The sequence below is a fragment of the Rutilus rutilus genome (assembly GCF_951802725.1).
Source record: "Rutilus rutilus genome assembly, chromosome: 14".
Taxonomy (NCBI): Eukaryota; Metazoa; Chordata; class Actinopteri; order Cypriniformes; family Leuciscidae; genus Rutilus; species Rutilus rutilus.
Genome location: NC_140219.1, coordinates 4,601,551 through 4,626,937, shown reverse-complemented (window position 1 = coordinate 4,626,937; position 25,387 = coordinate 4,601,551). Strand labels below are relative to the sequence as shown.

The following is a 25,387-nucleotide window of genomic DNA, read 5'->3' as shown; positions in this document are numbered from 1 at the left end:
CAGTTTGTCAAGCCTTAGTATGACCAACAATTTATTACAAACGAAGCCTTCAGTATCTGCTCTGTTAGTTCACCAGAGATCATCATTACAAACTGAGTGCATTTATGTTATTTTGTTGATCAAGTTGTGAGTGTTTCAGGGATTGCTGGATGAGAAAACATGTGTGAGCGCCTCTTATTTGTGAAGCAATTACTGGCTCATTTCAGCTTTTCTCATTAAATGTCAGTCATGTTTATTCTCCCAGTGTGTGATTAAGTGGCAGTGGAGCGGTTTCTGGTGGCTGATTGGGTGGTTTGGTGTGGAAAGAAAAGGAAGGAAGGATTGTGATTGGTTGGTGCAGAGGTGCGAATGCTGTATCTAGGCGAGGTGTGTCCACTCAGAAGGGATCTGAGGGAGAGAGAGAGAGAAAATGAGAAAAAGAGAGTAAGGAACTGCTGGTGAGAGGAGATCAGACTGAACTCATTATCTGCCTCTCCTCACACCACACACACACACACACACACGCACACACACACACAGTTGGTGATAAATCAAAAACCTGTGAGATGGATAAAAAACAGATCCCCAGTTTTTTTGCTCCACAACCTACTCTGTTTTCATATTCACTTGATTTGAGTGTCTGTAATTTCTGCACATTATTTAACCCTTGTATTCTTCATCCAAAATCTTTAAAAATTCTTCCTACTGCATATCCTTATTTACTCATATATTGAATGAGTACATTACGCCTGGTTTTGTTTAGGGAACGTTTTAAACACAATTGGTGCATCAGATGGTTACATGCAGTTTCAATCCTTTGAGTTTGTGTTTATGTTTTTTTTCTCTTAGTATTAGAGGTTTGGTGATTGAAATGTGGTTGTTATAGCCCTGGTAAAAAACTCTTGATTTGTAACTGATTTATATTCAGTCTTTATTTGGAGAAGATTTGATTTGAGCATTTGTACAGAATATGAAAGGTTCCAGCTAGGTATGATGTTTTTGCATGACCAGTAGCAGGTGTGTATTGTAGTTGTTTTGCAGGCTTCTATGATGGATGTGTGTGTTTGCGTGTTGTGTGGAGAGCAGGCCCCGCTGATTACACTGTGAATTGGATTTCACATTGATGAATGTCCACCAGGAGATGTGTGTGAGAGAGTAAATGAGTAATGCATTCACCTTGTATCCAACCCGACTTATGAATATCTATACCAGGACAGGTTTGAGAAGCACTAGTCTATAGGACCATTATAGGTTATTGCATTGGGACCACCCCATATTCTCTTTACTGCAAGCAGAAGTATAATTTTCCTAATAGTAAGCTGTTAAAAAAAAAAAAAAAGAAGAAGAAGCAAAACATCCTCTCGCCTTGTGCATTTTGACTGCAGATATGCCTCAGTTTCTCTCTCCCTGAGGAGACTCATTCAGATCGATCTCACCCCTCTGCTACTGCTCCTCCAGGGGTTTATGCCCTTGATTTGTCCCTGTGTCTGTTTGTTTGAATGGTTGGTCTGGCTGGTTCAGATCTTTTGGGTGATGAGCATCTAAATTTTTCAGTGATGTTTGTGTGTCTGTGTGTGTGTGTGTGTTAAGACCTAACTCTAAGCCTTTTCTCCAAAGCCCCAGTTCTGCAGCCATCGTGACCATATGACTACACTCTAGCATGATTAATTAATGAGATAATATTGTTTGTTTGATCCATCCCAGCGCTTAACGTCTTTTCTTTGTCTCTCTTTTTCTGTCTTTCTTAGCCTAAAGTTCCAAGTGCAGACTGGAGATATTCAGCGTCTCTCAGAGCAGGAATGCAAAGGTAAGACTTGATTGGATTTGTTGTCCTAATTTTTAGTTTTTGTTGCATCTACTGAATATGCCACATTACTTTAAAGGGGGCATACATAAAATAAATGGATGGATGGACAGACAGACAGATGAACAAGCAGATAGATAGATAGATAGATAGATGATTATAATAAAAAAATACATTTGTAATCGTACAAGAACTATTTTAAAATAGATATTATTTAAAAAAAAAAGATTATAAGATTTCCACAGGTAAAATATTACATACAATTTATGATAATGACTTTAAATCGCTGAATTTAGTGAAAGGAAGGTAAGAATAAAATATCATATAGGCCCTGTTTACACGGTCGAACTGAACTGAACTGGCACGTTCTAGTCGATTGGATAACAAGTTGACAACGCTAAATACAGGTGTAAACGAGGTCTAAAACGTTTTGAGCTTGTCCGCTTTCAACCACTTCCAGATGTAGTTGAAAACTCATTAGACTGGATTGACTACTTTCGTAGTGTAAACGTTCATGTTGTCGAATGTGTTCGAACACCCACAAAAGTCAGTCTACGCCCTGCCTACTGACCTAATGCTTAAATATTATGAGAAGAACGTTAGCCAGGCAGGATTTAAACTTTGTTTAAGAAGCAAGTTTGGTTTAAAGACGAAAAACAAACCAAACGCAATGTTATCTCACCATTCCTGATTTCTAACACACACTCACAGCGTTCGGCTGGTGTTGAGGCTGTCAGAGCAGAAATGAAAGCTGCTGTTCTCCGTATGTTTTTCCGTCGTCTCCGGGCACATTCATGTGTAAATTGCGTGAGCTTATTTTATCCATTAGATCGAAAGATCTGAAAAAAACATATACATTTACCCGCCCATAGACCCTCCCCTCGAATAAATCTGGAGAGAAGTGGTTGAAAAAAGACAGATTGTAAACAGGTGTGTGTCTCCCTCGTCTACTTGTGATCTGACCGGCCAGAACGCATATTAGAACATCATTTTCAGACATTACATGGAAGTAGTTAGCTAAAAAACAAGTGATTCTGGTGGTATGATCATGGAAACTGTGCACTGGCATTACATTACCCATACATCACTGGACCATGCTGGTTGGTCCAGTGGATACAATTATCCACCACTCGTTCTGAATCAACCACAAAGTACACCACAGCAGCCACTGAATGACCAGTACAGCTGTACAGCGACTATTTCCGTGGAAGCAGAAGTAGGTCATATGCTGCGATTGAAGTAATGCCTACAGTCATGTCGGCAAAATGATGGCAACGAAGGACATTGCAGACAACAGACTGGACAACACAGTCACATATGCCAGAACTGTGTGTGTGTGTGTGTGTGTGTGTGTGTGTGTGTGCGTGTGTGTGAGTGAGTGTGTGACTGAATGACCTCTGATCTCCATTAGTGGTACACTGATTCCCTCCTAATTACAGCAGGGTTTAATGAGAGCTAATGTAGCCACGCAAATCATTCTCATGCATTAAATCAGATTCCCGTCTCACAAATTATGCTCTCTTTTACTTGTTGAGTTTAAGTCAGATTTATAAGGGTTTCGTTGGTGGTAGGTCATAGCTTTTCATTTCATGAATGTTTACTATTGCTCATATTTAGAGTTTAGGATTTGAACCTTAAAACTCAAGTATTTCGACATGCAACAGTTTGTGACATGAACAATACCTCAAATTTTAAGCCAGTGAAAATACCTAAGCAACGGCCTGACAACACGCGTGAGACTCGCAAGGGCAAACATTACTTATATTTTCTTCAGAAAGAGATTTTCTTCTCTCCTAAAGGCATTACTTTTTCACTCCACAGACAAAAGATTTTAGACAAAAATAGCTTTTTGGATGCTGAAGTAGAGAAATGATCAGCGGAGGATGCAATGACATTGATATGCAGGCAGAAATGGGCCGAGGGAAGGAGAAGCAGACAGGAAGAAAGAGACTGGGGGATGTTTGAACATTAGCTGAGGATCATGTATTTGGTCCAGTGTTTCTCATTAATAATGTATTAGCCTTACTGACTGCTGTTTCACAGCTCTTTAAAATGGCTTCCACACACACACACACACACACACACACACACACACACACACACACACACACACACACACACACACACTGCATGTAATAGCAGCGGTAACCGCCTGACCTTGGACTGCAAACATTCATCAGAGAAAGAGAGAGGGGGGAGTGGGAGGGGGAGGGGTGGGGTAAATAAAATGGTGGTGTTCCATCCATCACTGTGTGTTCTGCATGCATCCTGTTTTTGGATTATTTTGGATGGGTTTCTAACAGTTTAGTTGTTAATTGCAATAGTTAGAAATGTCATAGCGTATTACTTATATTTCAACAGAATTCACATTTGAAAATACATTAACTATTCATACTACTTATCTATCCCATAAAGAGATAAATAAACTAAAGACTGGTGTGCTAAAATAATCAAATAGAGTAGATAAGCGATGATCTTTACCATTTTAAATAAAGAGCTTTCTATTCATCAAAGAATCCAAAAAAAAAAAAAGTATCATAATTTCCACAAAAAAAGCTTTTAAAAAAAAAGCATTTCACAGTATTGCTGTTTTTACTGTATTTTTATCAAATAAATGCAGCCTTGCAGAAAATACTTCTTTCTAAAAACATTTTTGAAAAATCTTACTTTTTAATGGTAGGCCTATTGTTGCTTGCACAAGTGACCAAAGGCAACTGATCATGTTTTATATGTTTATATAATGTACAGTCAAGGCATTGTTATCGTAAAAATAGAATACAGTTCTCTTCTTTGCTCTAATTTCCTGCATTTTTCATTTTTTCAAGTTTCTGCAATATTCTAGCTTACTCTCAACATTATGATACTGCAAATATTCTTGACCCTTGTATAATAAATTGCTTGTGATGTTCCTCAATTGTAAGTCACTTTAGATAAATTGTTCTCCTAAATTATGTTTATATTCCAATAATGACCAGCTCACTATATGTTACCCTACTTGTTAAGTCAAGTCAAGTCAAGTATATTTGTATAGCGCTTTTCACAATACAGATTGTATCAAAGCAGCTTCACAGTATTAAATTAAAATAATACAACAAGGTTTGTTTCTAGTGGAATTTATTGATTGATAAAATCAGATTAAATATCCCCAGAATATCCCCAACTGAGCAAGCCAAAGGCAACAGTGGCAAGGAACCGAAAAACTCCATCAAATGACCTAATGGTGTCCTAAAACTCCATCAGGTGACCCAATGGAGAAAAAAAAAACCTTGGGAGAACCCAGGCTAAATAATTAGTAAATAATTTAGTAAATAAATTAGTAAATAATTTCCCAAAAAATAAAATAAATAAATTGACATGAAATACTGATTTGAGCTCAAATCATTCTGAGAAAAGGAGTCTGATTTAATAGTCATGAAACTAGCACAGCTATGTCGGAAATTGGTCGGTTTTTTTTTTTTTTTAATGGCAATACGCCATGGTGATTAGCGTTTATGTGCAATAAAAGGTTGTATTGTGGTAAGCATTCATCAACAGAGACCATCTGAAATGCATTTTCCCCCATTCTTCTATGACAGTTGATGTTATGGAACGACCCTAAAATGCTTCATGTTTTCAGCCACTCTGAACACAGTGAGCTAATCCTTTCTTAACACACTTCCAGCTGTATACAGATCTACAGAGACAGCATGGAATGTGATAACACCCCTTTTTAAGAGCAAAAGAAACCTCCTGCTTGGTTTGAATTTCTGCCACTGGCAATTTGTTAGGCTTTTTCCTGATGCAGATACGCATGTGGGAGCATGCAGAGTCAAGATAAAATGCCTTTTGCAGCACATTTTACTTTCATAACATGGCGTATTTCCAATTGAAACAGGGTGATCAACTGCAAAAAAAAATTACACTGAAAACTGTTTGTTTGTGTCTGTGAGAGAGAGAAAAAATCTTTGGTGTGAAAAAGTGAGTGCACAGGAATGTAAGCTTTAATCTCAGAGGTGATGTGACTGCAGAGAAGATCACGGCCTAATCCTTAATCTCTAATCCAAGCCTCTAGATTTCAATTCTCACTGAATTCTCACTGAAGACCTACATGTACCATTCTGCCAAGGTCAAACACAAACCCTCAACTCAAATGTATTTATAAAGCACTTTCAAAACCATAATAATGGACCAAAGTGCTGTATATAAAAAAAAATAGCACAAAATAAAACTTTAGCACTTACAAGCATAAAATAGCAACATAAACTATAACAAACAGTCATATTTGTCATCCGTCGTGCATATCACTCACAATGATCAGACCTAGTTAAACGTCAAAACCCAAGGAGAATAAGACAGCCTTTAGACCTTTCAGGCCACACATTGTCTAAGACATTGTCTATAGACAAATCTTTTCTCATAGAGTTGGGTCTGACACAATTTTATATAAAATGTTGAATAGAAAAATATACATGAATGTAAACAATGAAATGTGCGTACATTTAAGAGACCCTTCAATTATGAAAATTATGATGTTTCTTCTTCTTCTTCATACGAGCAATCTAAAATTTTCACTGTTGTTTGCTTGAGCAGGGTGTTTTTGAGCACATTAAATTGTGTATATGACCAAGAGAGTCAGGAAATTGCTAATAAACTAATTTAAAAAATCAATATTTGTTAACTGATTTACGGGTATGTTCACACTTTGCATGTTTGGTTCGATCAAAACGAAACCTGGTTTGATTGCTCTGTTAGTGCAGTTCACCTGAATAAGTGTGAACGCTCCCATCCAAACCCTGGTGCCACCAATAGGGGTGTAGCGATATTCTCATGTCACGATTCGATACATATCACAATACTGAACTCACGATACGATATTATTGCGATACTCCAAGACATATGATAAAAGGTTAACAAAAAAATGTACTGTTGATTAAACTGCTAAATTTGATATTACATTGTGCGTATAAATGAATATTCTTGGAATTGATGCTGGAAACCCAAAGCACAGGACAATGATGATACCAGAATAAAAATATGAATGATTCTGAAGCTGAAAATACAGAATTATTTTAGGCGAATATGTTTGCACTCTGTCACTGACTAGATATATTTAAAATAATGTTGGCCACTTTTTTACACAAATATTCCCCTATTGCATTATTATACATTATATTCAACATTATATATAATATTTTAATGAAGTTTTATTAACTAAGTTCGGGAGGAGCACGTTCAGATAATTAACACGAGTGGATAGCACTCAGCAATCAATGATAAGAGGGTATATATAGACTCAGCAGTCTTACCTCAATCCATTGACAGATTGCAGCATCCCCCCACCACCCCTTCTCCACACTTCTAGTTCTAAACACTTACATACGGGGGGAGTACTCTGGGTTCGGGCTGAATTCCGAGCTCGGAGCCCTCCCTCCGGACAGCACGCCAAATACGCATTAAATCTTACTCCCTCAAAATTATATGTAAGTGTGAACTAGTGAAATGTAGTACTGACACTAAAACAAAGAAAACTAGATTTTTTTCTTACATAGTAATTTTCATTTTGGGGGTGACCTATTCACGATACATATTGTCACTTTCCACGATACATATTGTATGCATTTTTGTATTGCGATATATTGTGACACGATATACACCGTCCTTCGGATGAGACGTTAAACCGAGGTCCTGACTCTCTGTGGTCATTAAAAATCCCAGGATGTCCTTCGAAAAAGAGTAGGGGTGTAACACCGGCATCCTGGCCAAATTTGCCCCTTGGCCTCTGTCCATCATGGCCTCCTAATCATCCCCATATACTGATTGGCTTCATCACTGTCTCCTCTCCACCAGTAAGCTGGTGTGTGGTGGGCGTTCTGGCGCAATATGGCTGCCGTTGCATCATCCAAGTGGATGCTGCACATTGGTGGTGGTTGAGGAGATTCCCCCATCTATGTAAAGCGCTTTGAGGTCTCAGAAAAAGCGCTATATAAATGTAACGAATTATTAATTATTATTATTATATTGTTACACCCCTAGCCACCAAACAAGCAAACTTCCAAACGAACTCTGGTGCGGTTTGAATGAAACATGAACGCAACACAGACCAAAGACATGAACCAAAACGGGACATGATGTCAGAAGAAACGACTCGAAAAAGGACAGAATGCTCAGGCATACCTGTTTTTTCTCGTCATAGTTGCCCATCACAGTTTGGTACAGGCGTCAGAACCGCGTTTCCTCGCAGTAGATCTTCGTTGGTGTGTGATGGAGGGATTCCTGCCACTGTTTTGACTCCTTTACACATTTTATAAGCTCTTCACAAGTTCTGGTCAAAATACCATCATATGCATAAACATAATAAAAGCCGACCAATCAGGTTGTGAACATCTTTATGCCGTTAGGTCCCGTATCTTTAGTTTCGGTGTTGAAATGCCAATGTGAATGCTAAGTGGACCAGGACTACTTTTTTTTTTTTTTTTGGGTGGTCTTTTCTTCTGGACCAAACGAACCAAGTGAATCAAACTACAGTACAAGTGTGAACACACCCTAAGAGTGAATATATAGTCTTAATCTAACATTATTTCTCCTCTATTTGTGTGTAGTTCGGTCCATATGGAGGAGTCGTCCGTGATGCAGGGTGCTCAAGGAGTTCTGGTTCAGAACTGGCCCACCGTCTCCAGCGCTCCTGGTAAGATATGGGAACTAAACTGCATACACATTCTTCAAGAAATGAAACATCACAAATGAGATCTCTTTCCATTCTTAGCTGTTTCTCAAATTAAAATGAGATCAAATGGAGAAATTAGCTTACTGTATGTTTTCTGCCTCTCAGATGTTTGTTTTTTCTCCTCTTGAGTTTAGCATTGAGAATAGATTGTACTCAGTTGAAATCTCTAACTTCCAATATTAAATTATCTGGGCTGTTTTCCTCATTAATTTTATAGCTGTATACTCAACCATTGACTCGTTTGTTGTATTTTTTTCTTCTAATGCATTTTGGCAGAAACATCTGTATGGAGCCCCTAAAGGGACATGGTGGTGAAAAGAAATATGAGATGGGTTGAAAAATAATAAGTCATTGCTTTTGGTTTCTGTCTCAAATGTTTTGCGTTACCCTGAGAAACTTTTGTTCGCTCACAAACCTTTTGAGTTCTTTGTGAGTGAACACAAAGTTTCTCGGGGGAGCACAAAAGTATTTGCGAGGGAAAGGAAAGGTTTTAAGAGCGAACGCAGTTTCTCAGGGGAACTTTCTGCAAGAGAATGCAAAAGTATTTTAAAAAAAAATGTCAATCTCAATGTCCCTTTAGGGGCTTCATACATCTGAGAAAAGCCTAAATGAAATCTATTTGAAAATAGCTATGAAAGAGCAACCACTGAGCAATACAATTTTCCAGTGTGTGGTCTGGCAGGACTATAACACTGTCTTTAACAGTCTCACTGGTATTACCCCTCAGGACCATCTATTGCTCTATCAGCCCCTGTCCCGATCTAGACAATCCCTCTCTTCTTTTCTCTCTCACATCATTCTTTCCCTCGCTTGCTTCTTTCGCTGCAGTCTCCTCTGTGTTGGCCTCTTTTGCTGAGCTACTGCAGTCATGCAGGATATGAGGAATATGACCTACATGAGGCTTCCTTAGGAAACCCAGCTGAGTAGTTCAGGGAGCAACTCTATACATCACAGAAACCACCATAATACATTAGTGATTCCGCAATCCGCCTGTAATGCCACACTGAGCCGTGATGCAAATATCACTTCACAATGGCAGCAACCCAGTCAAAAAAAAAAATTATCAAATAGTTGACCCAAAATAATTTTTTGTCATCAGTTGCTCACGTTCATGTTGGAAAGCGGTTTGATTTTTTCTGCCAAGCTCTTAGACGAAAAAAAAATATATATATTCTGTTAATCTGAGATCTGGAGAAGGGATCTGTAAATAAAGGCATTAATTTGGGTCTTAATAGGAATACAGGAATACAGCAAGCATCTTCTGGGAATGTATAGTGGATAAACTAGTTTTAATCACTGTCCACTTTCATTGTATTGAAAACAAGACCATTCACTTTTTTTGGAATGGAAAAAACCAACTCAGATTTTGAGTTTGTTTTATTTTGTGTTTCTTGGAATAAAGACAATAATACAGTTGAAACAACATGAGGGGTGGGTAAATGATGCTAAATTCCCTTTCCTTATTCCTTTAAAACTTCTTCAAAAAAATTCTCAGGAAAATCCAAGGTAAATTGTATTTGTATGTTTCCCCACTGTCTGATAACAGCGGAATCCCCTGGTTTTAATGTTGGATTATATGCGTTTAGCTCGTTCAGGTGACCTGTCAGAGCTATGTGATGAAGAAGAGAGTGACATCGATTTCCACAGCTCTGACCAGATCAAGCATAAATCCAGTTTATCAGCTGAAAGAGGAAATGACACAGTCAGAGGGGATGTGGAGGTTATCTGCCAAAGCAAGAAAGAGAAGCTCAGTACAAAGCGGCGACCGAGAGAGCGTGGCTAAAGCACAGAGAGATGACTCGATTAGGAGATGAATATTAATAATGGTCAGCTCAGAGTATTTCAACACAAACACGCACACATTCTTGCTCCCTCGCTGTGGCGATGTCCGTTCATGGTAATTAATCCACAATATTAGATTCCATCTCCATTTTGCCTAGTCTCTCTTTCTCGCACTCAAAATAATTGAAGAATCACCTGTCTTTCTGTAGAGGACAGAGTCTCGGTTATTAATCAGAGATGTCTGCACACACTCAAAGGCCATAAACGGATCACCACAAACATCAGGGCAAAACATATTAAGATAAAAGACGTTTTTATGACAGAATCAACAAGCACAGGCTTAGAATAACAAATTGTTTCATAAAGAGTCAGCTCTAGGCTTGTGTTTGTAGCCATATAATATTGATGTGGTCTATTGTAGAACACTATGTTGAGCAAATAAACATCCAGTTACACAAAATGTGATTCATTTTAGTATTACAGCAATACTGACTTGCTCTCTGGCATTCATGTGCACTCATCTCGTAGGCAGCAATAAAACCTATCTATCATTTTGTCTGGGATAACTTCCTGGGTCACAAGGTCATAGGTAAGAACCAGGATGCAATTAATGCATATTTAATTTCCTAATTAACTGCATGCGGGTTACAGATGTCTATGTTGAGGCTCGACCCTCTTGGACGAAACGATGATGGGACTTCTGGAGGTGTTCGGAATAATGAATGTAATTTAGTTTCAATAAGATGAAAGGGAGAGAAGCAGGGAGAGAGGACAAAACGGGCACAATTACTTGGGTGATGAAAGGGCAATTTGTTCTAATTAAGTCTCTGATGATGACTGCAAAAGCAAAGGCTGGAAATGAAAGAAATAAGCCTCTTTAGATTTTAGCGTGGTCTCTCTCTCTTTTTCTCCTATGCAATATTTATCTCATTTACAAATATTTCTCAAGCTTCCAAGTCTGAACCGCTGCTCAGCTTTTAAAGTATTAGTTCAGCCAACAATTAAATACTCACCTTTACATTGTTCCAAAGGTTCTTTCTTCCATGAACCACAAAGAAGAACTGTTAATTCTGCTTGTTTTGCATACAATGCAAGCATGCAGTGATCATAGGCTGTCAAGCTGCCAAAAGAAATAAGTGTTGTCCATACTAATCTAATCTTCTGAAGCATTATGGTAACTTTGTCTGGTGAAATTAACTGAAATAAACGTTGCTATAGCCTTTCTCTCTGCTGTAGCCCTTATATACTGTTGCATTGAATTTCCTTATTTTCAAGCCTACAATCAATCAGTCTTGTGACCAGCCATACACAGAGTTTTATAAATACAGAGGTCCCAAAATTGAGCTTGCTAGGGCGTCCAAGGACAATTGTCACTTTGACAATTATAAATTACATTACATGAATCACAAAAATTATATATTTTCTGTCCAAAATGCTGTCATTGGTTACACTTTATTTTGATGGTCCCCTTTAGACATTCTGTTGACTATAAGTAACCTTGCATCTACATGTCTACTAACTCTCAATAGAGTATTAGTTGAGTATTAGTAGACGGTTAGGGTTAGTAAGTTGACTTGAACTTGCAAAGTAACTTTACTCAATAGAATGTTTGGTTGGTGGACCATGAAAATAAAGTGTTAGCAGAAATACTGTCAAAGTGTTAGCAGTGTTAGCAGAAATACTGTCAGAAAAGCTGACAGTATACTAATAATCTAATGAGAGTTAGTTGACCCATAGGTGCAGCATTGCTTAAAGTCGACAGAATGTCTAAGGGGGGACCCTTAAAATAAAGTGTTACCGCAACATTAGAAAAAAGGTTATTAGTTTGCATCCCTGATTATTTCTGTCGGTCATTTAACATTTCTATCACAAATAATTATTGTAGTTTAGCTACTTGCATACATCTTATTTTATTTGCAGCCTCTGCGAACAGTAAAGCCTTTGATTTGATTGGTCGTTTCAAACATTTTGACATTGACGAGCGCTGGAGACCACTGAAATAGCTAATCAGAAAGTCGGTTATCATGGTGTTGTGCGATATCCTTGCAGCACAAAAGTAGGGTTAATATTATGCAATTATTTCACAACTTTTATTATATACACCTCATAAAAAAAAATATATACAGACCTTAGGACCTCAATGGTGGGTATGGCCATGCATGTGACACATAAAAACCAGTGGTGTTTGGCATCAAACATGACACAATGCCTCTTCATAAATGAGATTTGAATGCTACTGTAAAGGGCGAGATTTAGAGAATAATTACAAAAAATTGAGTTAGTTATAGAATGTAGTGCATGAATAGTATGGACCACTTCTATTGTGTGTGCCGAGATTTGGAGCTTGAGAAACGGACAGCTTGAACCGTAAAGTATTACATTTTAATTTTTGGGTGAAATAACCCTTTAAGACAGAAGGAGATGAGAACAGCTAGAGTCATAGAGTCAGACAACACCATCAGCTTTGTTACCAGCAGCAGAGGAATTGTCAGTTTAAACACGCATGTGAATGGTGGTGTAAAGTAGTGCTGGTTGGTTTTATGTGATGCTGGAGGTTTGTGTTGTATTAAAATATTCTTCTGCATTTGTATGAGCTTCATTTTGGCTCTGCTGTGCAAAACACTGGAGAAGCCAACGCCCCTCTCTCGCTCTCTATGTTGTGTGTGAAACAGATGGGCAAAACCAAAGCGTAGATCAGCAGAATTAAAATAATAGGATGGAGCATGCTGTCTCTCTCATTTTCTGTCTTTTTATTATTATTATTTATTTTTTTGCATCTATCAATTATTTTTGTGTCTGTCTTATTTCTCCAAAATGCAGTAAAATGCTAGCGATGGAGTGTCAGAGAGAGAGAGAGAGAGAGGGAGAGAGAGAGAGAGGGCAGGTAGACAGCCTAAGGGAAAGAGGAATAGAGAAAGTGACAATGAGAGAAAAAAAGGGTGACCGAGGGGGAGAGTGAAAGAGAAAACAGAGAGGTGCAGAGAGGAGGGTGCTGAGACTGCCTCTGTTGCTAGGGGAGAGAAGTATTTGACCATTAGAGAGAGAGAGAGAGAGAGAGAGAGAGCATTCTGTATTAGTTTCCATCAGTGTCTCTGCCACAGCCAGTTTTCACTGGAAGAGGCAGTTTCCACGGCAACCATTCATACCACGAACATGGTGTTGGAAGAGAGGGAGGGTGAGAGAGAAACAAGCGAAGGAGAAATGCTAAATATATAGAGAAAGAAAGGGGTGTGGTTGAACGAGAGAGTTAAAACCGGCATGTAAAATAAAACAAATGGATATAACCGTGCATGTAAGAGGATGAAGGAAGATCAGATGAGAAAAGTACAGGTGAAATTGTGACAAATGGATGAGAAAATACAGAATTACCAAGAGAGAGGGAGTTTTTAACGCTTTAACAATACAAAATATACCTTTTTTTATCATGCCAATTTGAACTTGAAATATATTTTTATGCTGCTAGTTGCTTGTTTATAGAAGGTTGGGTACAGATGGATGATTGGAGAGATAAATGGATGTGTGTGACCTATCCTGATCTTCCTGTTTAAAGATCATCTCTACAGGTGGGCCAACCTGCACAGCCCACAGGCTCTCGTTTCAGCTACAGCGCCATATGGCACAACACCGCAACGCACATTCTTACTCACAATCCAACACAAATACAACATGCACACACTTCTTATTGACAACAAGCTTATTTAACATTTTCAAAATTCAATAAAAAGAAATATCAGTTAAAAAAAGCAATAATCAGAGGTGTGGAGAGACAAAAAATATAGTGTAGCCGGCCAATTATACTGTACAAATCAAACATATTTAACCGGTCTGACTGATTTCCAGTGATTTTATGATTTTGGTTTTAGCATTCACTTTAGTCAATCAGTGTCACAGAGGAAAGGCTGTGCAGAAGAGCGTGAGTGTGTTTTGTATGCTGTAGGTCTTGTGGAATTTTCCAGAACATGCCAGGGGCTTTAATCAGCTCAAGAGGGTAAACTGAGGACAATCGCTCTGCTTTCTGTCTATGTCTGAGTCAATGTTCGTCTCCATACTCAACTTTGTATGAGGCTTGGAGATATGAGGATTTCGTTCGTTCATTAATTCGTTAATTCATTAATTAATTCATTCATTAATTCATTCATTCATTTGTGTGCATGTGTGTGTGTGTGTGTGTGTGTGTGTGTGTTTACTTGACAATATTTTGTGGACAGATTTGTACTCAGAAGTGAACAAAATCTGAAAAACTTACAAATAAAATATACTTTTTTAAATTGAAAGTTTTCTGTTCTGGTTAAGGTATGAGTTAGTGTTAGGTTGTGTTTGTGTGTGTGTTTATATTCATACCTGCCTTTAATGGACAACAGTATACAAACATTATTATACAAAATGACAACAAAACAAAATTATAACATTATTCTCATAACATGCAGTACTCTCGTTACATAGAGCTGAACTATCCTCCATAATTCACACAAACACACATGCACACACACACACGCATACACACACAGACTGCTGTCTTGGCAGGCTCATGAGAAAGCTTGTGTGTGCCATCTGGCATATTTAATCAGGATTACTAGAGCCTGACGTACCAAGGTGTGCCACACACACACACACACACACACACACACACAGATGCAGAAAACAATCAGATATATTCATTGTGTACAGGCAATCAGTTTCACATGCACATAATATCTAATAAAATTTGCATGCCCACACATTCTTTATTAGTCACACAAACAGTAAATGAAATTTGTCATTAATTATTTCATGTGAAAGCATGTAATTTAGTAATTTATATGTTACAGTAAGTAACATGAACTTTGGTAAATAGATATATCTACTCAACATGTATTTTATTTTAAGTAACATAAACTTTGGTAAATAGATATAAACATGTATTTTAATCTAAACATTTGTATATTTCATTATATAGATATAAAATTTGTCTATCTCAGACTGGCTGTTGCGGTATATGTGAAATCAGCCCATTTTCTGTGCTTCATACACAAGAGCATGAACACAAATCTGCTGTCATCTGCTGTTACACACACACACACACAAAGTGATGTGGTTTCATCTAAACAAACCCATAATTCCTTGGCTCTGCAGTATTGCTCAGAAATCTGCTCCTTCAGGAGTTTAGCGTTGGAGTTTGGCTCATATTTCATCCTCAGACTGCCCTTCCTCACCTCCTCTTCTGCATTATGTAAGATGGCATACACTCCTCCTTGAGAAAGGAGGAAAGATACATAAATATATAGCGAGTAGATGGGAGGGGGTCGGCAGACTCGTTGTTTTCATAATGATGAGATGATTTGATTTTCTCCCCATCATCGTTTTATGAGCTGGATATTTCACTGGCCATAATAACCATGCCCTTGTCATGCAGCTTATTAAACCTGTGCCATTATCTGCCAGCCAGACGTGTGTCTTTGTCCAAAGGCTGCATTACATGAAAGGTCAAGGCAAGACAGAAATGTAGAGGATGTTGCTGACAATATGTTGGGAAAGCTGAAACTGTTTTTTGCAAAGACACAAACAACTCATAATTTAAAGCATTTAAAGGATGCTTTAAATTATGAGTAATTTTTCAAATAGCTTTCCCAAACTCAATCCTCGTCAATGTCCCACACAGTTCTTGAACCAGCTGAGCTACTGTAATGCTACTGAAAAATATAGTTAGATACTCCCAAATGCTGGTGAATTTTGTGCCTTAGTTTTCATTCTGACAGTATAAAGAAAGGCAGACAAACAAAATGGAAGGGCATGGAGAGAGGAAATTTAGACATGATGAAAGAGTCCATGCGAGAGGGAGAAGAGAGAAAACAAAGACATTTGGGCGTTTAGTGTTACTGAGGGATTTGGAAGGGTAGTCAGTTCTCTGAGGACTCATAATGGATGCTGCCTCCCTCTCTCTCTCTCTCTCTCTCTCTCTCTCTCTCAATTCACACCCACAACAGTGAATACAGACCTTCTTTCACGCACAGATGTCGTAATCAGAATGTTTCTGAGGTTGTAATCCGTCTTAATCTTCACCGCAACATAAGCTATAGACAAAAGGTGAGGTGCAGACAAAGACCTGCACACAGATACGATGCCTAAGGTGTTGTCTGTATTAAACTAAGCGATGTTGTGGTGATCCAGTGTCACTATAAATGAGATGACTTTCTCATCAGACAGATAGAGAGAGATTTTCAGCAGTGTGGTCAGCTACCAGAGTAATTTACATTTAAAGCTGACATTATTACATTATGGCCCGGTTTCACAGACAGGGCTTAGATTAAGCCAGGGTTAGGCCTTAGTTCAATTAGGACATTGAAGTAGCTTTTTTAAACGTGCTTTTGAAAAAAAAACATTATTTGTGTGTATCTTGAGACAAAACAAACAACACTGATATATTTGAAAATTTGTCAGTGCAAGTTGCTCTCAGTTAAGACAGCTCAAACATGCATTTTAGTCTGGGACTAGACTTAAGCCTTGTCTGTGAAATCGAGGGTAAATCAAAAAGGGAAAAAAAGGTTGGTGGGAATGGATGGTGAATTTTATCTCTAAATGACAGGTGGTTGGAGGAAAAGGCTTGGGGAGGAACATATTATAAGATAGTAAATGTGGTCCATTTTGTTTTCCTTCTGAGTATAAGGGTGCTTTCACACTGGGCTCGTTTGCTGCGGTCCGAGGCCGAGTGTGAATGTCCCCGGCGCTGATTCCTTGCGCTATGTGTGAATACACTGCAGACACACTCTCACTTTTACAGAAAGTAAACGTCCTCCTCAGTATTTTGTTCCAATCACCTGGATTTGCTAATTAGCACAGTTTTTCAGCCAGGAGAAGGAACTAATTAGTGAAATCAGCTGAGTTCATGGGTGGAATAAACATATGGCTGGACTTTTACTTTCTGACCCCTGGACTTTACACCTCTGCTCGTATCCAATGTAAATCATCAACACTATCATCCCTTACATGTGTTTTATTTAACTAAATACATCATAATCAGCTAAAACGCATGCGCAGGTTACTTTACTTCCTGAACAAGTGTGCACCCGAGTCCGTGTTGCTTTCGCGGCACGGTTCGAGTGCGACCGAACTCAGACCACCTCCTCCAGGTAGTCTCGGGTTCGGTACCCCAGTGCGCACCCGGGTCCGCATGACAGCGTTCACATTAGCGATTTTTCATGCGAACCGTGCCCCGTTCCGAACTAAACTGCCAGTGTGAAAGCACCCTAATATATCACAATTTTGAATACAAAGTCAAATATGTAAATTAGCGTCTTATCTGTTGATTGTACTTAGATCACTAAAATATCCTGAATCCTGAATCCACATACATTTCTTAATAAATGTTCTCTTGAAATAAATCAAAAGAAGCTCTTATAGGCTGTTTCGTCCACATGCTTTCAGTTGGCAGATTTACGGAGCATTTTAAAAGACAGAAAATATTGTGTTTAAGAGTGTTTTATTATAGACACTGCAAAATGCACTCTTCTCCACCAAAAATATTAGAAGAAAACAAGACTTAAAAAGGAGAGAGATAAACATCATAAGTGCATGCTTCTGTTTGTTCATTCTCGTGGATAGCATGTGTATTGGATTGAATGGTGTGTCTATGAAAGTGTTTGTTTTGTTGAAAATGAACTGGTTCAGTTGGTTATTTTTTGCATCACTGCAATTTTTTCCTTCTCTCAGGCTTAAAATTGCTGATTCACTGTGTGTTCATACACTCTTTCAAGAAAAGGTTCTATAAAGGGTTCCACCAGAAATAGAACCTTTTAGGGGTTCCTATCATGGGATAATTTTATCGATTTAGTTTTAATTAATTCATTTTTTTTATTTTGTGAATTGAACATCACATAAACATACTTTATCACAAAAAAAATGTAAATAACCTATTAAACATGAAAGTATTATGCAATCATTCAAGACATTTCTCTTTATATATTACTTTTTTGGCATAAAAAGGTTCTTAAAATTGAGTCAAGAACCATAGCGTTCAATATAGAACCCCATCGGACCTTTTATTTCTAAGAATGTAGAGGGAAGTGTCTTCCAGGGTGTTTATTTCAGGGTCCAGGGGACATTCCTCACATCTGAAACACAGCGAGGTCCTTCCTAACCCTTTCATTATTATATTTTTGAAGATTGTAATAGATGTTCTCTTTTTCTCTTTGTCTCATAGATAATGAGGGTGGAGAGGTCTCTCCTCCCGTAGGAGCCGGAGTGGACAGCAACAGTTGGCATTTCCGATACGGGCCGGGTCCGGGAGGCCCTCCGCACCTGAAACCCGGAGAGATGCCTCCTGAAGCCTTCATCATCCCTGGATCGCCGGCTATTATTTCCATCAGACAAGGACAAGACGGAGATGACAAGAGCGACTTTATTACGTTTGGAAAAAAGGAAGAGAAGAAGAAGAAGAAAAAGAAGAAGGAGAAGAAGGATAAGCGTGAGAAAGGGAAAGATGATGATGATTAGAGAGACAGAGGAAGGAGCTAAAGAAAGAGATGATTTTTTTTTAAAGACAGAAGTCTCAACAAAAGTCTGAAGAACAAAACGTATATTTATTAATCCTAAAATAAATTTTTTGGGGCTCAAGCAAACATTGAACACTCTACTTGAAAATCTTGGAATAATTTTCTATCATATCCAATCTCGTTTGGCTTTACACTAAGAGCTGGCATTCCCCTTTCTTTTTAATTGATTAATCTCGTCTTGATGAGCTGATATATGATTGATTAATATTCACCCATGCCAATATTCAGCATAAAATGTCCTTCAGACTCATGTTGGTACATCTGTCTTATTAATCCTCTTGGTTTTTGTTTTCCAATCTTTTTGATAGGGAGACAAAATCTGATTTGAAATGTTTGTAAGCCGTGTGCCGCTTCAGGTGTGCTATTGTAGTAAAATGGAGGGGGGAAAAATAAAGGAGGGATTCAAAATTGTGTAAAGTTAGAGATTATGGAAGCAGGACACACGCTGGTGTAAATACGCAGGTTGGGCACCGCTGTACGTAAAACAGTGAAGACGCTAAATTAACGCTTTTGCTCGTTCACTTCTCCTGGTGTGGGATGTACGAAACATCCGTAAAACAAGAGACATCAAAACATATTTTCACAAAGTCTCACATCCTGGACAAAAGAAAAAAAAAAAAAAGAAAAAAAAAAGTGTTTTATCAACAAACAAACAAAAAAGACAAAAAAACGTATACCGAATGATGGAATGCACTTTTGTTTTGTTGCTTTAATTTTGTTACCAGCAAATGTTCTCCAAGGCATAGTATATATGTGAGCAAATAGTCCCATATATACACAGACATGCACATATATAGACACTCACATCTAGTAAACAGGGTCAAAAATCAGTGCATCTCTAGCAGCTCCCAAAACCTCTCCTGCTCTGAAATGTGTCTAACCTGCTAACCTGGTTGGGTTTTTGTCAGAGGTTAACCAGCAGCTGGAGAGGTTCACTCTTAGTGAATTTTAAAGATGCAAAGCTCACAAGTCAATATCACATGAAACTCGTGAGAAATCAGATCTTCGGGGACCTGGTTATGTGCCCTGTTGCTTATCGGGATGGCTGAGAATGTTTATGCATTGTGAACAGTATTACTGTTGATTCACCAAACCTTAAACACCTTTGATCCCATTATCTATCCTTACATATCCTCTGTAGAAAAGGCATGAGTGTTATGCCGTGAATTTTTCTGTGGCATTGCCTCGTACCTGTAGTTTACCCATTAACCCTGACCCCTTCTATCCCAACCCTAATTTTGTGCCTGCTTTCTCAGCCGAGCATAGTATGCCTATAGTGTTATACAACACGAAACCTAGTCGCCTCCTTTCTGCTTGCTGTCTGGAGGGCCAACACTACCCAAGAGCAAAGAACACAACATATTAGCAAGGAGTTTTCAAATTTGGGCAAAAAAGGGCAGGGGTTTTCTTGTGCACCATTTTTATAAGCTTTAAGTGAACTTTATTGCTACTGTACAGAGCTTCTGTCTGTCTGTTTGTCTCTCTCTTGATCTCTCTGCTGGGTAGGCTAGCTCTAGACATTGTGGTGTACTCATGTAGTATGGAGTAATGCAGACAACGCCTGTCAAACAGAAGCCCCTCCCACAGCACTGTCATATGCAAATGATCCAGTGCTGTCCAATCAACCTCAGCTCTGTCTCTGTATAAGACATTGTATTTTCTGCTGGTCTCTCATCGGTTCATTCTCAGAAAGAGGAGGGATGGGAGAAGACAGATGTACCGCTTAGGCAAGGGGTGGAGATTGGTAGAGAAAACTGTGGGGCGAAAATCTGGGCTTTTTGTCAATTTGAACCAATGTTAAAGATCAAGTGTGTAATTTCTGTGCCATTAGCAGCACCAAACAGAATTTCCCCTTGTCTGCCTTGAACTGAACAAACTATTGGTTATGAGCCAGTGTTGCTGTGTCAGGCTGATTGTGATGCTCGAGCAAACAAAGCAATGATTTACCAGATAGATCCAGTGTTTACACTTTAAACTTGGATAAATATTACACACAATACCTTTACATTGTTATAAGACCAATTGAAAGTGTTCAGCCCTTTTAAGTTTGCAACAACTTCATACTACAAAGTTCAGACTGTTGTCTCCACCCCATGCCTTTAAACCCTGCTTTAGTGTCTGATTACGGCGGCGATGACACATCTGTGCTCTGATGCTATTGGTTCCTTCACTTGCCTGCCTACCTTGATGCCACACACCCAAAAACACGTCTCGAAACCGATGTCACAATTACTCAAACGTGACTGCTGCATGACCTTACCAGAAAGAAAACACTTACTATATAGAGATATATATGAATATAGATATAGATGGCTATGATTTTACTATTTTTGTTTATAGTTTTTATTCATTATTCACACAAGAGATTTGTGTATGTACCGTCTCTGAGCCTTTTGCATACTGACACCTCTTCACCGACTTACAGTGGACAGTTATGACGTTACTAAACCTTGGTATTTGTAAATGCTCTATCGTGTGATGCCCTGAAGCTCTCGTTTTTATCCTATTCTTTATGATTTTGGTTTATGATAACAAAAAAAGACAAAAAAAAAAAAAACTTTTGTGTTTGGCTTTGACATACTGATCAAACTAGCACTGTATATTGTAGCTAAATTATGTATGATGATTCTATCCCTACTCTTTCACTTCTTTGACAAAGAAATAAAAAAAATAAAAAAACAGGAAAAAACATCCTGATGTAAAATACAATATATGTAGTGTATGCTTGTATCTAGTGAGCGTTCATGCTGTCATTCTTTCTCAATGTCTGGTGGTGATCAGTAGGTGGCGCTGTGCTGTCCAACTGAATGGCGCTCATCTGTTGTTATACCCTCTTCTTTTGTACACCTGCTCATCAATGTGATGGTGAATTAGTGACTTTCATTACTTTCTCTTTCATTTTCTCTTTATATATATTTTTTTCATTATGATGGAAAAGTGGTCATGTGTTTTGTTTATAAATCACAAAATAAATAAACTTTTCTTTCTTAAGAATGTGAATATTGTCAGTGTTTCTGTGTCTGTGAGTCTGTTGTTAAAAGGATTTTGGATGATATGCTTTAATCAGAAAACATTTATTTATGTTGATATTCTGTTCACTGTCTGTCAGCAGCCAAAAATAAGTAGCTTTGGTGTACAAAACAAAATCTAGTTTTACTGAAAATATAGATAGATAGATAGATAGATAGATAGATAGATAGATAGATAGATAGATAGATAGATAGATAGATAGATAGATAGATAGATAGATAGATAACAAAATCTAGTTTTACTGATAGATAGAAGGATAGATAGATAGATAGATAGATAAAAAAACTATTTTTACTGAAAAGATAGATAGATAGATAGATAGATTTTATGATGCAGTATTTAAGACTAGTTTAGACACCACAGACACACATTTCATCTATATTAGCTTTGACAAACAGACAACCCAGTCAACAATCTAGACAAGTGTGACTGTGCGTGTGAAGGTTCAGATTCGCCACACTTCTCTTTGCTCATCTGCCTATTTGATGGCAGTAATAATCATGATTATTAATTCACTGAGAGATTTACTAATACAGACATCTTGCTCTGAAATCACGCTCTCTCCAGCAGTGTCTGCTGTTCATGCTAATGATGTAACTGTTTTCAGCACTTCGGAGAGGTTAACGGAAGGTCACGTTCAAGACGGGTGCAACACTCATGCATTGCTTGTCTTCACTCTTTGATTTTATGCTACTTCCAACATGTGACATCTTGGATGAAGTTAGTTCGGCTGTTCCATCTTCAAAATCCTCTTTAATCTAACATCAAAGAAAGAGAGCGAGTGTGTGTCTGTGTTATAAGGTTCAAGAGTTCAGCTCTAGAGAAAAATGTATACATTTCTTTCTCAGCACCCTCTCTTTTTATTTGATCTTTGGAGGCTGTTTCTATGGTTACTACAATGATGGAACAGATCTCCATGGCAACAGTTCAATTCAGAATTTAATGCCTGGACAGATACAAAGGTAACAATTTGGGGAAGGTATGGGATCAGATTGTGCTACAGTCTCCTAACTTCATAGAGTTCTAGAGACCCCACCCATTTAACCTTATTAAACTGGAGATGTTCTCATGGGAGCTGTTTACCACACCCAGGAGCATTTCTTTATGGGTCATGACTAGTTTGTGTTTTAAATTTCCTCTAATTTATGCTGTGGTGAGAAACAAACAAACAATATTATAATGAGATAGTGATGGCCAAAGGCAGTAGTTGCGTTACAGCAAAGTAAGTCACAAATACAGCATTAATGATTATAACGAAATATATTTGAAACAGAAATTCAGAAAAAGAAGATGCAAACATACTGACAGAGAAACAGAAGGATACAATATATAACATTTTCTTTCTGCTAGATTGTAAGGACCATAGAGGCTGGCATTAATCTCAAAATATCATGAATAAATAAATAAATGATAGATATATATAGTATATATAAATTATATATATATATAGTTATTGTCATGCAGATTAACTCAGAAATGAGGGAGAGGTAGAACCAAATGCAGAGGATTTAATAAAGTATCAGGACTATATATACAGACAAGCTAACAAGATAGCAAAGTAACAAGACACACCTGGATACAATCAATGTTGTAGGGAACCAATGAAACAAAAGGACTACAAAGGTACTACAAAACTAGATACAGGAAACAGGAACCTGAAATACAACATGAACGTCCAAACAAACAGGCCCTGCATTCAGACAGGACCAACTAATGAAAATCCTTTTATTTTGGATTGAATGTTTTGAAATTGAATGCAGTTTATTTGACATCACATATTATAAACAGCTTGACATGTTGAACAGAAAAAAAAGTGTAGGCCTACCTGAATTTCAGAATGTATTTACTTTAATGACAACTGTTGATGATCAAAAGAGTGCATGGTCAATCTCACAGATTTGCATTTCAGTGATCTAGAAATCTCAATTATTTAGTTTCAGGGTATTTCAACTAATTTATTTCCAGATGTAAATGTGGTCTTGGACTCTTGGACCAAAGTGTACAGTATTCATTTAATTTAACATCAAACAATAACTGGTTCACATCTGCTTTCTGGAGTGATGTTTCCTGGATTTTGTGCTCCATGGATCCCACAGGAGACACAGTTTGTACAGTAACAGCGAGGCCCATGGGATGCCTGTCTATTACAGTTCATCGGGGGAATGTGAGCTGAGGTGAGTGTTTTTGTGTTTTCTCTGTTCTGCTCTTTTAGCCTGAATGACTCAGCACACATACAGTATCCTGCAGAGACTACGCACTTGCAAATCAAAGACACAGTGACGACTAAATGAACGGTTGCCATAAATCAGAGATGAAACTCTTGCACAAACTGCCATCCACCATGGGGAGAAGAATAAAGAAGAAGATTCACGCTGAAGTGCTCTCTCAATCACTGAGTTACATCAGGAGGGCTGTGTCAGTGTGTTTGTGGGAAGTAAAGGTCATGAGTAAGAAATAATGTGTAAACATAAAAACATTGGTTGCAGCTTTTTGAGCACTATTTTGCTCATGCTAAAGCTAAACTCATCCATAACCACCATAGCTTAATGTCAGGTTCAGACGCTTGTTTGCTAAGTGTGTTCGTAAAGATTATAAGATGCACTATGTATGCAGTGTATGCTGAATATAAAACTGAGAAACCATTGATGGGGAAATAGGTGTTGAAATGTGAAAAATGAAAAGTAAAAATACAGCATTTAAAATGTTTACTTAAAATTGTCTTCAATCAATGCCTTTTGTTGATTTTTAAAACGTAACGTAGGTTTCTGAGCAGTAACGATAAGATTCACATACATTTATATGACATGAAAAATGTCAAATAATAATTTTATATTTTTAAACTGATACCGAAATGATCACAAACTAAAGGTTGTAACAGCTTTCGTGTCAGATGATTTGATTTTAAACTGCTTTTGAGGTGTTGTAAGCTTTAATAATTTTATAAGCAAATAATGAAGATTCAAACTACAGGAATCCATGGTACATAAATGAAAGGGGTAGTTAAAAAAAAAAAAAAAAACTTTGACATTAAATAGTTGCATTTGATTTCTTCTTATTAATAAATAAGAGTAAGATTAAACAGAGAAAGCTGAGCCATGGAAACTTTAAAACATGGTTTAGATTCACCAAATGTCGATTTATGTATATTAAATCATACAGAATAAAATCAAGGTTTAAAACCAATTTTTCTGGTACAACTTTAGAATAAAAATAAATAGTCTCTGCAACTCTGCATCAACAGCATGACCAGATGTCTATGAAAATATGCTGTTAGCTGTTCAGGAAAACACCATGGTTGATGACATAGTCTCAGCCTTCAGAGCCTTTTGTTTTTATGATCCTTATTCATAACTAACTTCTCATATCTGATGGACTAAGGTTGAACCAAGTCAAATACGGAGATACTGAGTTTGCTCACAGCTGTTTGCACGACTCAACTGCGCCACCGCCTGTAAGCATTTCACAGTGTTTGAGGTTTGTGAATTGAGAATGAAGAAATGCTTGTTTTATAGCTTTGTTTTGAACTCTCAAATTTGAAGCATGAGCATTTACACGATTTTC

General features: G+C 37.7%; 1 protein-coding gene across 12 annotated transcripts in view; it reads left to right on the top strand.

The window, feature by feature from the left end:
- The window catches only part of LOC311303875 (protocadherin alpha-C2-like), a 118,585-nt gene extending 97,182 nt beyond the window's left edge, over nucleotides 1-21,403 (top strand). For all 12 annotated transcript variants that reach the window (XM_084430610.1, XM_084430606.1, XM_084430602.1 and 9 more), the window contains 3 exons: nucleotides 1,728-1,786; nucleotides 8,362-8,447; nucleotides 18,445-21,403. In XM_084430610.1, the coding sequence (XP_084286736.1) occupies nucleotides 1,728-1,786; nucleotides 8,362-8,447; nucleotides 18,445-18,737 (438 nt within the window). In that variant the 3' untranslated portion in view covers nucleotides 18,738-21,403. The remainder of the gene's footprint in view (nucleotides 1-1,727; nucleotides 1,787-8,361; nucleotides 8,448-18,444) is intronic.
- The last annotated feature ends 3,984 nt before the right edge of the window (nucleotides 21,404-25,387 follow it).